The 15,534-nt window shown below is 45.2% G+C and overlaps 1 protein-coding gene across 1 annotated transcript in view; it reads left to right on the top strand.

Annotated features, from left to right (window-relative positions):
- Positions 1-14,800, top strand: part of foxo6b (forkhead box O6 b) — a 40,899-nt gene extending 26,099 nt beyond the window's left edge. Inside the window, exons 2-3 of the mRNA XM_062410146.1 lie at positions 12,209-13,277; positions 13,311-14,800. Coding sequence (XP_062266130.1) covers positions 12,209-13,277; positions 13,311-13,906 — 1,665 coding nt within the window. The 3' untranslated portion in view covers positions 13,907-14,800. The remainder of the gene's footprint in view (positions 1-12,208; positions 13,278-13,310) is intronic.
- Positions 14,801-15,534: the final 734 nt, after the last annotated feature.

Raw genomic sequence — 15,534 nt, 5'->3', positions numbered from 1 at the left:
TCGCTATAAAGCCAGTACAGTTATGATATCTGAGCATATTATTAATATTAGTGATTTATGAATAAAAAGAACAAGATAGGGATCATTCTATTGAATTAGAAGTCCAAAGGTTTACCCAGCAAACTGATGACTTAAGTGCTTCATTAAAATGTTAATAAAGTTCTCGAAAAGGACATAGCGGTGTGTGCCCCCCCCCCCCCCCCCCCCCCCCGTTGATCGTGATGTAAGGAAAGCCAACCGAAAGGATGGACCAGTCGTGTCCACTCTGAGCCCATCAGCCTCTACAGAGATGACTGTGGCCTGAGGACCGGGCATCTCTGGCACGCAGGGAGGATTTTCCGATCCCCTGCCCTGCTTTCAGATGCTCGTTAATCTGCCGGCTCTATTTTTATCTGCCCTCTTCTCCCGCCTCCAGGCTCACCGCCTTCACTCACTCCTTATGTCCATCCGCAGAGGGAGAGGCTGCCTCGGCAGCTCCAATTAGAGGCCCCTCCGCTGGGGACTGGGCTTGCTGTCCGCCCCTGGCCCCTCAGGCTCACTCCTCGTCTACCTTTCTCAGGTTAGCCCCAGACGATGCCTCGCTCCCTGCCTCTCTCCACCTCCCATTCCTGTCTGCTTCGCTTCTCTGCCTTTTCCCCCTGAGCTTGTAGCTCCATGGGGAGTAAGGGGGGAGTGAAAGGCCTTCTGTCGCCCAAGGGCTGGCTCGAGTCCCTCGGCTTTACTTTGAGGAGATGCTAACTGGTGCACCTTTCAGGAGGCGTCCTCAGTACAACTGCTTGAGACACTAACTCTGATCATGCTGTCACAGCTACTGCCAGTGTACACCTGAGACTGCTGCTGCTAGTACTAGAAACACTATCAAACGTTATAAAAAAAAGCATTCCTGAAAGTTGTTTTGATGAGGTTTGTGGTTCTTTTAACACCATCATGATTTTAAGAACCAACAATTAGGTTATAAAACAACAAAACATCTCACTAACAATCTAAGTAGTATTTCATCACTTGCAACTTTCCACACTTGGTCTGTCATGGTTTTTAAAAAGTTGCAGCAAAACCATGTTTGTGAAAATGTGACTGCTCATCTTTATTGCAAACGATTGGTCTGTGCCTTTGCTGGCCTTATTTACAACCATGCTATTTTGTCTCGCAATTGTCCCTATAGTTACACTATTTGTCTGGATGCTGTGACCTATTATTGTCCTGCAGTCCACCAAAAGGAAAGCATTTTCCCCAGCTTAGCTCCCACCTAAACTCTGCATGCTCACACCTTCTCCAACCCCATTAATCCCTCAGCCTCCCACTTCTTTATTTCCCTTCAAAGAGACAAGCGCTGCCTGTGACATCAGTCACAGGAAGTGAATCTTTAGCGTTGACTAATTTCCATCGATTGCCTCCAGACAGGCTTAGCAGACGAGACCCATTCCCACACAGAGCCTGGCTGCTCTCATTTAAGTCTCCCCGCCTGCAGAAAACGCTCGACAATGAGCGCAGTCAGTGCTTTTATCTTCTCCCCCACTCCTGCTTATTATCAAATAAATGTGCAGCATAGAGAGATACCCATTGACAGGACCGTGCATAATGACTCCTGGCTATGTGAAATGGATTAATAAATAATGGTTGAGCAAGTAGAGAAAACAGCTTTGCCTCGTCCCACTACTGCTCGACAAGGCGGCTGAGACCAAATCCCCACCACGCTCTGCGGAATTGTGCCGGACCACATCTAATGGAGTGCTGCGCGGGATTTAAAACGCGACCCTCCTCTTGAAGGTGCCTCGAAATGCGTCATAAATCAGAGGTGGGCTCCGTAAAATGTGAAGCAGAAAGCACTAAAACATCCACTTCATGATGTTCCACTGAAACCCCTAAAGAATCCCCTGTAAGAGACGTATCTCCTGTGAGGATCAAGAGGTAAAAGCAGCCTGTTCAATTGTCCAGGAGCAGAACACCTCTGCAACCTGTTTCCCGGCTCGCTGCTGACAGATCTGCAGCAGCAGGTAAATCAGTTTCCTCATTGCTTCTGCTTTCACGCTCTCATGAGTATATCAACAGTTCGAGTGCACATATCCTGTAGTTTGCATGACCCAGTCGGACAGGCACACAGTTGGGCCTGCATATACCAGAGGCCACCTTGTTTTTAACAAAACCTCTCCATCCAACCCCTGTCAGTGACATACTGCTTCATTAACACTCTTGGCTTTGTGTATATTGACAGCTTTTTCCAAATGGCAGAGAGTAAGAGTGTTCCTGCAGCCTGCTCTGCACCAAAGGGGCTTAAACAGACTATAAAACCCAAAGTGAGGCTGTGCGTGTGCTCTGACTGTCACTGTATCCCTGTGCCAAAGTAATACGTCTGCGACAGGAGGTGAAAAGGTCTCAATCTCCTTAACGCTAGATTAAGGAGCAGCTTGATCACGGCGTCTTAAGTGCTTCATTTTGGAATCAGGATCAATAGCCGCTAAGAAGAATTGAGCTAGGAGCTTCGATAGGTAGAGCTGATTGAATGGAGGCTAATGACTTCTCAGAAGCCCCTTAACAACGGAGCAATGTCTCATACTGTCTATATTGCTTGTGTTTTTATTTGAGCTATTTATTTTCCTTTAAATTGAAGAGAAAGGTTCAATCTGTTTCCCAGCCCAGGCTCTCATAGCAGTCAGACAAAGCCCCACGGCCTTGGTAGAGCGTGGACATGCAAACACACAGTGCTCTGGTGAAAAACATGTTTTCTACCAGGAGCAGGGACAACACTGAGGCTGTGATGTGACGTGGACGAGGTCAATCCAGATTTATTTTGCAGGCCTGTGAAAACCTGTGCTTGTTTTTCTTGGCTCCCAATAACTGCCCGACCAATTATGTCTACCAACACCGCGCCCACCCTCAGTCGCCATGATCCGACCAATCCCCACCCTGCCTCTGTGGTTTCAGGGTGAAACCCAGCTGAGGAGTGCCCAGAATTAACCAGGATTAGCCTTGGATTGTCGGGGATTACTCAGGCTGGAGAGGGATTAAGCATGATTGCCAGTTTGGGGTGGGTGGGGGGCGATGTGTTTGAGTCTGTGTGTGCGTGCACATCGAGGTGAACATGTGTCAAGTTGTGAAATACTGTATATTTACTGCCATTTGTTTGAATATAGTGTGTGTTTGTGCAGTAGTGTCTGAACTAGAGGTGTGGCCATTTCTCGATGCTTAGATGCATCGCGATGAAGACGTGGACAGCTCAGCATGGACGCAGAAACAGAACATGATCGATTCATGTTTTCCGCAACGTTAAGCTTTTTCGAGATGTCCCGCTGCTGCATAATTATAACCACCGCTGCTTCAGGATCAGGACATCAGGGTTAAAGTGACCGGAATGATCTGGTTTCATGATCCGACACCATCAATTAATAACTAAATACATGTGGTTATCAGTTTTTGTTAGCTACAGAGACGAGCAGATCAGAGTGATTAGAAAAGAGCAGAGGAGCAAAGTCTCTTGTTGATCAGTGGGAAGAATGCGCCTCCACGCTGCCAGGCAGGGCCACACTGATGAAGGATAAAGATGCAGTACACTAGTCTAAAGTGAATGAATGTCTAATCAATGTGGAGAGCACTGACCACTGTTGTAGTCTGATTTTTTAATTCAAAACCTTATTTTTGTTTTAACTCTGTCCAGAGATAGATTGAAGTTATTCTGTAGAATTAATATGGAGGCTTTTCTCTACTCTGTCACAAAGCTGTGTCTGGAGAACTGCTACCAACAGAGAGACAGCGAGAGAGAAACGGGTGCGATGGGTTCAATCATTCTAGTTGCCACGCAACAAACTGGGTAATTTGCTAAAGATGTAATTAATATTAGCAAGCTAACTAGCTAAGAAAAGGGGTCAGTGGGGTTAAAATAATGATAATCAAGAAACTTTTACTCTGCTATTCTGTAGAGGATGAGACACAATGTTTCCAACTAAGGGGAGAACATACTGAGTGATCATTTAAAAAAGAATTTTGGAGACAGGGTTTCAATACAAATATAGGTACGGGGTGCGGGTCCCGAATACTCATAGTGTAATGTAAGGTTCAGTTGTAGAGGGAAGACAGCCTCTCACACTCTAACACAGATTCATCACATTCTGAAACAAAGAACGTTTGTCCCCACATGTTACTTTGTGCATTCTCAGTACATGTTCAGGTCAAGAGGACACACACAACATGACATTTCTTTTAATCATCACAGTGAGTACGACAGTTGTGAGCTATTTTGTGAGGCTCTGGAAGGATCAGTAAAAGTAGTAAAGGAGCTGTATTGTTTTGGGATCTCTTGAGGATAAAAGTCAGTATATGCTGCAAAAATGTTGACCATATATGTACTATAACTAATGCTTTACAAAACATCAAACATATGACAACTGCTCATATGCAATGAGTTAAGTCGTACGGTAATGTTTGGTGAATGGAAAAGTCAATGATTGACAAATAAATTGAGCCTTGTGTGAAGGCCCGGGTCCAGTGGTTAGCTGAAAGAGTCTTCTCCTGAAGGTCTGACTGACTCACAGCAGCAGACACAACAACGACCCGGCGCAGCAGAGAAATCTGAGGGTTTGTTGAGAGTGAAGCTGTGGCTGCAGGACCTCCATCAGTTCTGTCTGCTCGTCTACAGTGGGCTGCGCAAAACATGGACATGGATGAACAATATAAAGGGTACATTAATGGTAGCCTAGCACATCATCCATATTTTATTAATGTCTGGCAATCCCAACCTATTTTCACATGACGGAGCTCATTTTGTGTTTGAGTAAAGCGTTTTTTAATAGAAATGCTGCTTTATTTAAATCTAAAAATAAAAGTAAAAACTTTCAAATTAAACGGTTTTTTTTTATGCCCTATAGGATGGGCCCTTTATATTTAAATACTTTATTTTGACATCTGGAGTGGGTCCTCTCTATGGAGCCCGCCATGTTTATTACAGTAGCCCAGACTGGACAAACTAAACACCTTTTGAGTTTTTATGACAACTGAAGGCTACCATAGGTTCTCTTTCATGTATGAAAGGGGAGGGTGAGGTGAGAGGTATTCAGCTGCCACATGCAACTTCACCACTAGATATCACTAAATTCTGCACACTGAACCTTTAATCTCAGAATCGTTGAATGTGGCAAAGTGTAGTTTAATGCTTTTACGTTCATATAGTTTCCATTTACTGATAATAAACTAGTGTTGTAAGGAAAAACACAATGACAATTGATACAATGATCTATAATGTTCTTGCATTGCTTTAGGTTTGAATGTTGTCACAGAGGACCTCTTTCATTACTTTCAAATACTAACTTGAACTTTTCATCGAGACATGAATCAGAGGCTGCGACAGAAAATCCGATGCACAGATAACAAGCAGTAAAATCTGATGAGTGCTGGTTACGGCTATGAGTAGACGTCACGGCTCAGACAAGATGGAAAAATGAGTGACAGGGAAAAGAGAACAAACCCAACAGTTTTCAGACTTTTCTCCATCTCTAAGTGTCAGTTTCTTTTATTGGCTGACACATAATTGCAGTGAATGATAATAATAATAATTACAGGTTGTGCACTATAGAGAGTCCACTGTCAGAGCTGCAGGAGGCCTGCTTGTCCTCCGCTGGGCCTGTGGCTGGACTCTGAGGCTGCTGCTGCCGTCATAGCAACATAAACATCAGGGAAAGAAAAGAAAGGGAGCACTTTCCTCTAATCTGAAATGTGTCTCAATGTTTAAACTAGCCACAAGTTTCTGGTTATTAATGTCACATCTCAAACTGTTAAATGTCTAAAACAATCACGAATTTTTAAATTGTAATGACTGAACTTTTATTTAAAAACTACTATAGTTTATATGATATTATGAGAATCTGAACTTGCATTGTGTTTGGACTGATCTCATATTGTCTAATAATGTGTTCTTGAAAAAACAAACCACATACCTTTCACAGCAACCTTTACGTCACTAAAGGGAGAATATTTTATCCTGGAACAATTTTGGAAAGCTTCCTGTTACTTTGTTCTGAATGCGCAACTTAGCGATACATTTCCGAAAAGAATACGGTTCAGAGAGACCTGTTGTGTGTGAGCTTTAGTGGCATAATTTAACATTTTGCAGTTATAATTTGCCACCAACCAACCATCTCCTTCAGCCCCTCCTTCCAAATGTGTTGAACCTATGGTGGCCTTCAGGTAAAAGTCCCTCACCAGAGTTAGTGTTGGTCATTACTGTACACACTGGACCTTTAACATGCATAAAGTTGGCCCTTCAGACTTCCAGCTCTCCTCAGAAATGGTAACAGTAGGTGGTAACTGGGACAAACAGGCTGAAAGGAAAAGTGGCAGTGCTCCGTTATAGATAATGTCACTATTGATACACTCTGCCCATGGTCCTGACCCCAAAGCTGTGATTTTTTATTCAGTTATGTATGGATCCTTTGATTTGTTGAAGTCATACGTACATACATTTTTCCTTGCCTTTTTAAAAATGTGCAAGAATATAGTGTGTCGACAGATCTGTGTGTCCTCGGGCCATTAGCCAACCAGTGGACTGACGATCCCGGGACTCTGCAAAAGCAGCACTGTGTCAAGATCATACTCATTCAGTTTTTATGTGTGAAATACAGGCGTGGATACGGATACAGAGCAGCTGGTTCCCTGTGGAGGAGCAGGGTGGATGTGAGGCCAGGTCTAGTCATTGTTTGTACTGCAACAGTCCATCTCCTGCTGCATTAGCAGAAAAGCAAAGGCTGTGAGCAGTGGGAACAGGCCTCTCCACTTCAGAATCAGTCTTTCTGACAAGTTAATATATACACTGAAGCACAGATGGGCAGCGCTGTGCCATTGAGGGCTGAGACCACGCAGGTTTTATTCCAGACTATGCTGGAGGATTTCACTGAGCAGCTCCTCCACTGTGGCTGTCACTGTGCTAATCTGTGACATCTCCTGCGACATGGCCTTTGATTTGCTATAATAACCTGAAGTATCCATATCACATGTGACGTTCCAATCCTAAAAACAAGTCAAGCTGATATATTACCTTTCTTGAATTAAACTAATCATTATTTGTTAATAGAAATTACAAAAACATAAAACAATAGCCTAGTTGGCCAGATGATGACACTCTAATCACACATTAAAACTACAATTTTGGTAAAGAATTAATAACTTTACTCAGAAGCTCAGCTCAATGTACAATAAAAGCCAGCATTGTGTTTTTTTGTTAATTTGCATAGTATGAAAATGGCATAGACATTTTGAATCAACTCCAAATTTTGTATACAGTCTGGTTGGACTGAAATTGACAATTCTACCATAGAGCAGCAAGTTGAATAAACATGACTTCCATCAATCAATCAAACCTCACAAAGAAAGAGGACTGACAAGAAATTGGCCGTAACTCAAGTTGTCTAAGAGGAATTATGATTAAACTCAGTGAGGACATCTAGTACTTGTATTACTGAACCTACACACCAACATGCCAAATGCTTAAATTATACTTATCAATCAATTAATCATACCTTAATGGATCCATAGTGATTGATACTGGCTCAGCATCATAAAAGAACCTTCCATTGCATTACCCATTTTCTCTTTTTATAAGCCTTGCATAAACTCAAGTCTAAGTTTTTTCTTTCGCTTATCCTTCTTTGGAGAGAAATATTTGTAAACAGCACTGGAGTAGATGTTTTCATCAATGAGTTCCCAAATGGGTTTACTATATGCTAGACAAGATAAGATGTTGTTTACTACTACTTTGTTGAATTTAGAATTTGTTTTCCAGATACACAGTGATGATGAAACCAGTGTGTGATTGGTCTCACTCCTCTAACCAGAATTATAAATGGTGGATTTGACTTTGTCGATCCCGAAATATGCATCTTAATGTTTGTTTTTGGCCAATTAAATTGCTTCCTTCTGTTAGTTCAGAACTCGCAAATAGCCGCCACATTTCTGTCTGTTACCTTGTTGTGTTTTCTTTATTGTTTTACTTAGCCACAAAACACTGTGTATGTTGTTTATAGTCAAACAATAACAACATCCTGTATATGTTTATCTGTTCTATTAGGTTCATTTATTTAACTTGCTGTTATTGGCTGTTCGCTAATGAGTACTTACAGTACATCTTTACCAGCTTATTGTGACTAATTGTTTCCTCAGCTCTCGCCACAGATGCCACGGGCTCTTTTTACCAATAGGTGCTCTAGATTCCATCCTGCACAATGAGACATATATTTACATACATAATTTGTACTAATTTACATTAGTGCTGACAGGACAATATCTTGTGTCTGTGCCTTTGAACCATTGCAGAATTAGAAGCGTTTGGTTATGGTTGGGGACTGATTGTTGGTTTGGGTTAAAATGGCAGCTTCGTTAGGGTTTTGGAATGTTTGTTGTCATGGTTATATGAACTACTTTGTAGGTTAGGAGGGAATTGTGGTCCTGGTTAAAAGAGACCTGCATTGGCTGTCTGTAGAAAATGGGATAACAGTCATTTCTGGTGTCCTACGAATTGTTGACCCATCTAACCACCACATACCTCACACAGCTGCTCTTTGTCACGAATGCTTTTGTTTTTATTGGGAGGAATAGACCATAGAGACAGTTGCATTATAACTTACTTAGTTGCTTATGAAACGTTGCTTGGAACTTATTTTCGGTGAGTGAGTTCATGGTGTCAGCTATATTAACAATATTCAGTTCAGCATACCACTGAAACTAGAGACATTCAAATTACCCATAACATCATAAATATATCAAGAAAAGAAACATGTAGATTGGCCACAAAGTGCTTATGGTGAGTTGAGTTACATTATTTTTGTCTGAACAACATCTGGGCTGATGAGAATAGAGAAATAGAACTGTTATCACTGACTGACTTGGCTGATTCAGAGACAGATTATTGGTCAGCTGAACAATAGAAAAAAAAAGACTCAATGTACTTGCCAACAATTCCGTGAGCACAGACAGTATGTGAAACATGAATGACTTAAATCATCTGACACCCGCCAGAATTTAATTACAATGCAATGGCATCATCAATATGTCAATTGTCAACAAAATGTCAATTGTCAACTTGCTAAATGCTGCTAGCAGCATTTAGCAAGTTTACAAGCAGGATTTGGCTTTAATTGTTTCAGGTGGTTCCACATCATTTTTCTTCTACAGCCCATCCATTGTACTGCCACTGACCATGCCACATAGTATTTTATGGACCCAGCCTTGTTCCTTAATCAGGTTTTCTTTGTTTAGTTATAGTTAGAGCTGAATCACCCCATGCACAAACTTTAATTTGCCTGGCAGATGCCTCTAGTGGAGTGATGCGAGAGAGGGGTTTCAGTTATTTGGCCTGTCCCCAAGGATTTAACTAGCTAGAAAAGAATTAGTATAATGCCATACACTCCAACAGCAACACCAGCTAAATCCTTCAAAACAATCATACATATTCATATGCATGATCGTATTCATATGCCTTTTGCTAATTAGTTAATGATTCATTGGAGCCTCATTGCACTCCTGTGTTCAGGTTAGGGGCGGACCATTGTAAATCATATTGAGGCATTGAAATTGTAAGATTAGGGGGTGAGTATCAGCAAAACATCTACACTAAGAACGGCTTCAGAACAGAAAGGTCCGTTGAAGCCCAATCCCCCCCCCCCCATACGTTTCATATTATTATAAACTAATGCAGAGATATGCCACATAATATTCTCTATATTGTATCAGCAGGTGAAGGAACAGCAGTTGTGGTATAATTGTTGCTCTGGTAGTTATACAGAACCTCTCTCTCTCTCACACTCTCTCACACACACACACACACACACACACACACACAAGCACACTGCTGCTAATCACAGCTTGGTACAGGTAGTGAGGCATTGGGACTACTGGTGATTGAGCCTCCCTGGTGGATTGGAAGCAGGAATCTGACAGACTCAGATAAAAGGCTGTTTGGAGTTGCCTGCAGCATCAAACAGCATCAACCCTCCCCTCCCACACTCCCATCTCTCCCCCCACAATCACCTCCACTCTCTTCATTTCTCCCTCTTTTGGTTTACTCAGTTGCCATGGCTACGCCCAGCCAGAGCCGTCACAATGAGGAGGAACCTGTCAGGGTGCCGCTCTCAGATCACCTGATGCAGGTCGCCTCCACTGGCGGCCTCTTTCACACAGCGCCAACGTTCAATTTGGCTTTGATTAAGTCTGTGCTCCGTGGCGTGGCGCAGCTGAGAAGTGAAGTCTGTGTATTTTGTCGTCAAACGTTGAGCATGTGCAATTTTGCCGACCTGGTTTTTTGGAGAGGACCCTTCTGAACGGTAGCGGAAAAAATAAAACACCTCTCCTTCCTATCCAATTTCCAAGTCTGTGAAGAGCGATCTAGTCAAAGTAGTGTGATTTGAATAGAGGACGGGATGAAATTACCTGTTTGGAGTCATGCTGAGGGGATGGGTGCCTGTGGAGGAAGCTTTTCTACATGAACAAGAGTAGTAGCGAGATACCAGACTGATCTGAAACCCACTTAAAGCTGAATTCCCCCTGTAAACATTTTGCCAGAAACCTATTACCTGCTGTTGTGGATGCTGTGCTTTTCATATTAAGCTGCAACAACAAAGAGCTGTCACCTCTTTCAGCTGGCTGTCCAGTTCGCAGCCATGCGGCTCTGTATGCTGCCAAAGTAAGGAGTGGTGGGGGGTACATATGCTAACTGTATAGATTGTGCTGAAGGGTGAAATATAAGCTGGCCCCCTACTGAACACAGATTTGCATCTCCTGCTTCTTTTTTTTTTCTGATATTTGCCCATGTTTCATTCATTCTGAATGACTGATTGAAAGAATGATGGGAGGGGGGACGGATGGAAGTTGTGTAAGGTAATGAGAGGATGGAGAGAGGTATAGAATGAGCAATGTCGTGATCAAGAGACGCTGGGACTCAGAGAGGGAGATGAATGGGGCAGAGAGCAGGAAAATTGGACAGGAGGCGGGGGGTGAATGAAGATAGAGAATGGCTCGAGATATCGGGAGACAGAGATTGTGAGCTATGTGCAGGTAATAAACAAGGCAGAAATAGATAGATATCTCAAGGGAGAAAAAGGTAAAGTGAGCGATTGTGTGTGCGTGGGGGAGGAGTTGTGGGCTTGGGGGGGGGGGGGGGGGTTGCTTGGTTTCTCCCAAAAGAGAAAAAAAAAGAAGCAAAAAAGAGGTAATAGCGAGTGAAAGAAAGTAAGGGCGAGAAAGCAATGGGCGGAAGGCTGGCAAGAGTGTGAATAATGACACAAACAGGAACGATTTGGATGAACATGCTGTACTTAAACTAACTTGGCCAGCTGAGATGATGTGTATCCCTGCTAAGCTCTCCTTTAGGCAGGCTTAGATCTCATCAACTCACTCCAGGTTGGCACTGGCTTCAAATGCTGCTGCAGAGCCTTGGATTAACTATACAGCCTTCACTCAGACACTTAAACAGGGGTCTGGAGAGGCTTATCCTAGCCCCCAACCCACACCCCCTCACCGTCACCCATTCTAGGTTCATCCACAACTGCCACATCTGGCCCCCCTCCCTTCAAAGCACCTAGAAGGATCACTTCATCATAACGCCACCGTTGCCTATAGTTATGTTGATTGTGCCATGATTTTTAAAAGAGGTTAAATGAGCATGCCCTCCCCTCCTGCCTCCCCCTGTTTACTCTCCCTCTATCTTATTCCAGGCCTGTGTATGAGTGTTTCTTTTTTCATTCTGGTGCTCTTCCAGAGCTTCTCCTGCCAAATCAGCCCCCCCCCCCCCCCCCCCCCCCCCCTCACTCCAACCCTCCCTTTCTGTGTCTGGCGGGATCTCAGGCTCTCATATTTGGAGAACCTGCAATCGATACAGGCTGTCTGTGATTGGGTTGCCTCGCGTGATTCATTTCTGTAACCTTGGTGATGGTTTGATGTGGAGGCTGCACCCATGTCCATATTATGACTCAGTGAGCGCGTGTGGAGAGGAGAGGTTGGTCAGGGGAGGTATCGATTGGATCCTTTACTCTCCCTGTCCTCTTTGCTCTCCCCTCCATCTCCCTCTCTTTCTTTATCCATCTTTTTTCTCACTTGCCATGCAGCCCTGATAGTTTTGCCATAATTTGAAATGACTTTGTGTTCTCAAGAAATGATTATTTAACCCTAAATGTTCCCTTGGGTGTTAATGTTAATCTCTCTTCTTCTCTCTCCCTTTTCTCTCTTGTTACAGAACTCGATCAGACACAACCTGTCCTTACACAGTCGCTTCATACGGGTGCAAAATGAAGGGACAGGGAAGAGTTCTTGGTGGATGCTGAACCCAGAGGGCGGGAAGATGGGAAAGGGACCCAGACGACGTGCAGCCTCTGTAGACAATGGGACTCGCTACCTGAAGACAAAAGGTCGAATCAGCCGGAAGAGAGCAGGGGCTATAGGCCTTGGACGGGGACACAGTCAGGGGGGTGGACCAGCATTGCAAGGCTCCCCGGAGCATGGCAGTCCAGCAGGTAAAGGAGGTGTGGGCATGGGGGGTGAGGAGTATGACACCTGGACGGATCTCCATTCCCGCACCTCCTCCTCTGCCTCCACGCTGAGTGGCTGCCTGTCCCCGATCTTGGCTGAGGCGGAGGCAGATGAACCAGAGGAGGGTGGGTTGTCCTGTTCAGCCTCCCCTCGATTGTACCCCAGTCCCACCAGCACCCGTTCCCCAACCCTGGGCACTGGGGGCCACTGCCCCACTGTGGAACTGCCCCAGCTGACTGATCTGACTGGTGCTATCAGTCTCGATGAGAGTGGCTACCCCCAGCCACCACCAATCAAATGCAACGGTTATCCCTATGTGCCTGGACCCAAGGCGGAGGGTTCTTACTGCGGGCCCCTGTATGGACAGTCTTCCCTGGGGATGCTCAGGCATCACACTCCCATGGAGACCATCCAGGAGAACAAGCCAGTTAGCTTCCAGCGCCCAATGAGAGGCTACTCAGAGAACAACGCCCTGCAGAGTCTACTCACCGGGGGTCCTGCATACTGCAACAAAGACACAGTACTAGTTCAGGGACGGGAAACACACACACTAATAACACAGGGAACCAATGGTGTTCACAACCAGCACAACCACAATCAGAATCGCAGCCACAATCACAGCCAAGAGCACGCTCACAATCCCAGTCTACACAATGGCCATGGCTCCATCCACGACCAGAACACAACCCACCATCAGAACCACAATCAGGGTCACAAACACCAAGCCAGCCTCGAATACAGCCACAGCCACAAGCCCCACCCTGCCCATGACTATGGTGCCAGTCATGAGCATGGTCACAGGAATAAAGTTAACCCCAGCCATGATCACAACCCTCGCTCCAGCCAGAGTCACATGCACACCCACAACCCAATGCCCGGTGGTCCTCCCCCACAGGCTCTCTCCCCACGGGTAAGCACTGACATCCTGCAGCCCTATAGCCTCAAAACCTCCAACCACTATGGGCCCCGACCCCACCTCCCATCTTCGCCGTCCCTGCCCCCCAACCCTGCTGGTCTTATGGACGTTCCCCAGGATCCCTGTCGCCTGGCATCTGCGCCTCACCCCCGTCATCAGCCGTACCCAGGAGCTCACCATCAGGGTATGACCAACTCCTGGCATGGCTACTACCACAACAACCACCAGCAGGGGAATGCTGGCTACCATGGACAACAGCACAACTCCCACAGTCGAATGGCTGCCAACCTGGAGATGGAGAACATACCTAATAGCCTGGACTGTGATGTAGACTCCATCCTGCTCAATGACTTTATGGAAAATGAGGGCATGGACTTCAACTTTGATGGCTCTCTTTCCCAGGGTCTGGGCATGGGGATGGGCATGAGCTTAGGGGCATTTGCTTGCCCTCCACAAGCTCACAGCAACCAGAGTTGGGTGCCAGGGTGAACCTTGGTCCAGGGATTTGGATAAACATATTAACTGGAAAGCTCACCCTCTGGGTCAGGCTGCTGGTGGGCTTTACCCTTGGACTGACTGACTGTGATTCTGTTTCTCTGAGACTGTAGAGCAAAATACTTGTTGTCATTTTGTTTCCTGGGGACTCCCTATAACCACACATCCTACTCTTCCTCTTTCTTCTCTGTTTATAAAGCTTTCTGTCTCAATATTGAACCTGCCCCCAATGAGCCTCGTGCTAAAGACCCCTTGTTTATGCCCTTCAGTTTTTTTTCTTCTGTTTCTTTAAGCTCTCCTCTCAGTCTCGTCCTGCTCGTCCTAAGCTCTCAAGCACTTTACATCCATCCTTTCATACAGATGCAGTAACACAAAGAACAGGCAAAGTCACGTTGAGTGTTGGCTTAAGTTTAATGTATGCAATCCACTTCACAGTATTATCTCCTCCTACAAAGGAGGTGTTGTTTTTGACTTGGGAACATGATCAAACAGCTGCATAAATATCTCTCATTGTAGAGGTGTTCTCAGATTGGGGTTAAAAGGCTTTGAGGTTTGAGGATGAAGAAAAAGGAGATTTTTAGAGGAAGAAGAAAAGTAAAGTAAAGCAAAGAAGCAAACTCCGGGGTTAGTGTGACTTCCCTCCCTTGGTTGGACAGTGGTGTTTCCTGTTTGTTCCTGTGCAGGAGGACAGTCATCCATCAGGCAACCATCAGCACCACTCCATTGAAATGCAACGTCCCTTCTTTAATCTCCAAAGTAATGCCAGAGTGATGCATCACTATTGCAAATCTAATGCGCCACTTTGTGTTTTTTCAACCCCCCTCCCTCTCTTCAGCTCCGGACACACCAGCTTAATGTGTTTTGGCGAAAGTGATGATTAAAGTCACTCTGCACTAAATGGGGGAGGGATTGAAAGAGGTAGTTGGGTGGGGGGGGGGGGGGGGGGGGGGGGCATTGAGGGGAGACGATAGGAGAGGAGAAATGCAAATATTCCCTCAGTGCCTCTTCCTCTCCATTTTGTGGATTTATGTAGCTCTCCCCATAATGAAATAAGCAACAATCAGAGCCTGCTGTACATCCTGAGGAGCTTTCTGATTGGCCTGCACTGGGCTGCCTCAGCCTGGCTCCTTCACCGGCTGACCCCAGAACAGCTTAGTGAGCAGCAGTGTCAGGCCCGGATGTTGATGAAGCTGCCGGCGTCAGACCCCAGGCAACCCTGTCTAATTCACTAACACCCAGGTTCAAGCCCGCTATGTGCTTTTACTCCTACAAATTGCACACTGATGAACACCGTCAGCAGATTACTATTTGGTGCTATCTCCTCTTCCCAGGCTCCCTCCTATCGCGCCGCCCAATCCCGAGGTTACTCGGAGGGTAAACAAGAGTAATTAACCGCCAAACAAGATGGATGATTTATGCAAGTGTGTGTATTCGCTCATTGGCACAAAGTCATAATTCTTCCCCCTACAAAGCTCAAGGAGGGCAGTTTGTGAGCGGTGGTGCCCAGTGACAAGGTAAAACGGCTGGCGAGCGGTGTGCTTACAGTGTCCTTCAATTATCCCCCTTTAACAAGCATTACCCACCCTGTCCAGGTCGTATTTTTACTTTGCTGTTGTTTTTTC

Source organism: Platichthys flesus, chromosome 17, assembly GCF_949316205.1.
Source record: "Platichthys flesus chromosome 17, fPlaFle2.1, whole genome shotgun sequence".
In the NCBI taxonomy this organism is placed as follows: Eukaryota; Metazoa; Chordata; class Actinopteri; order Pleuronectiformes; family Pleuronectidae; genus Platichthys; species Platichthys flesus.
This window is presented reverse-complemented; position numbering and strand designations above follow the sequence as displayed.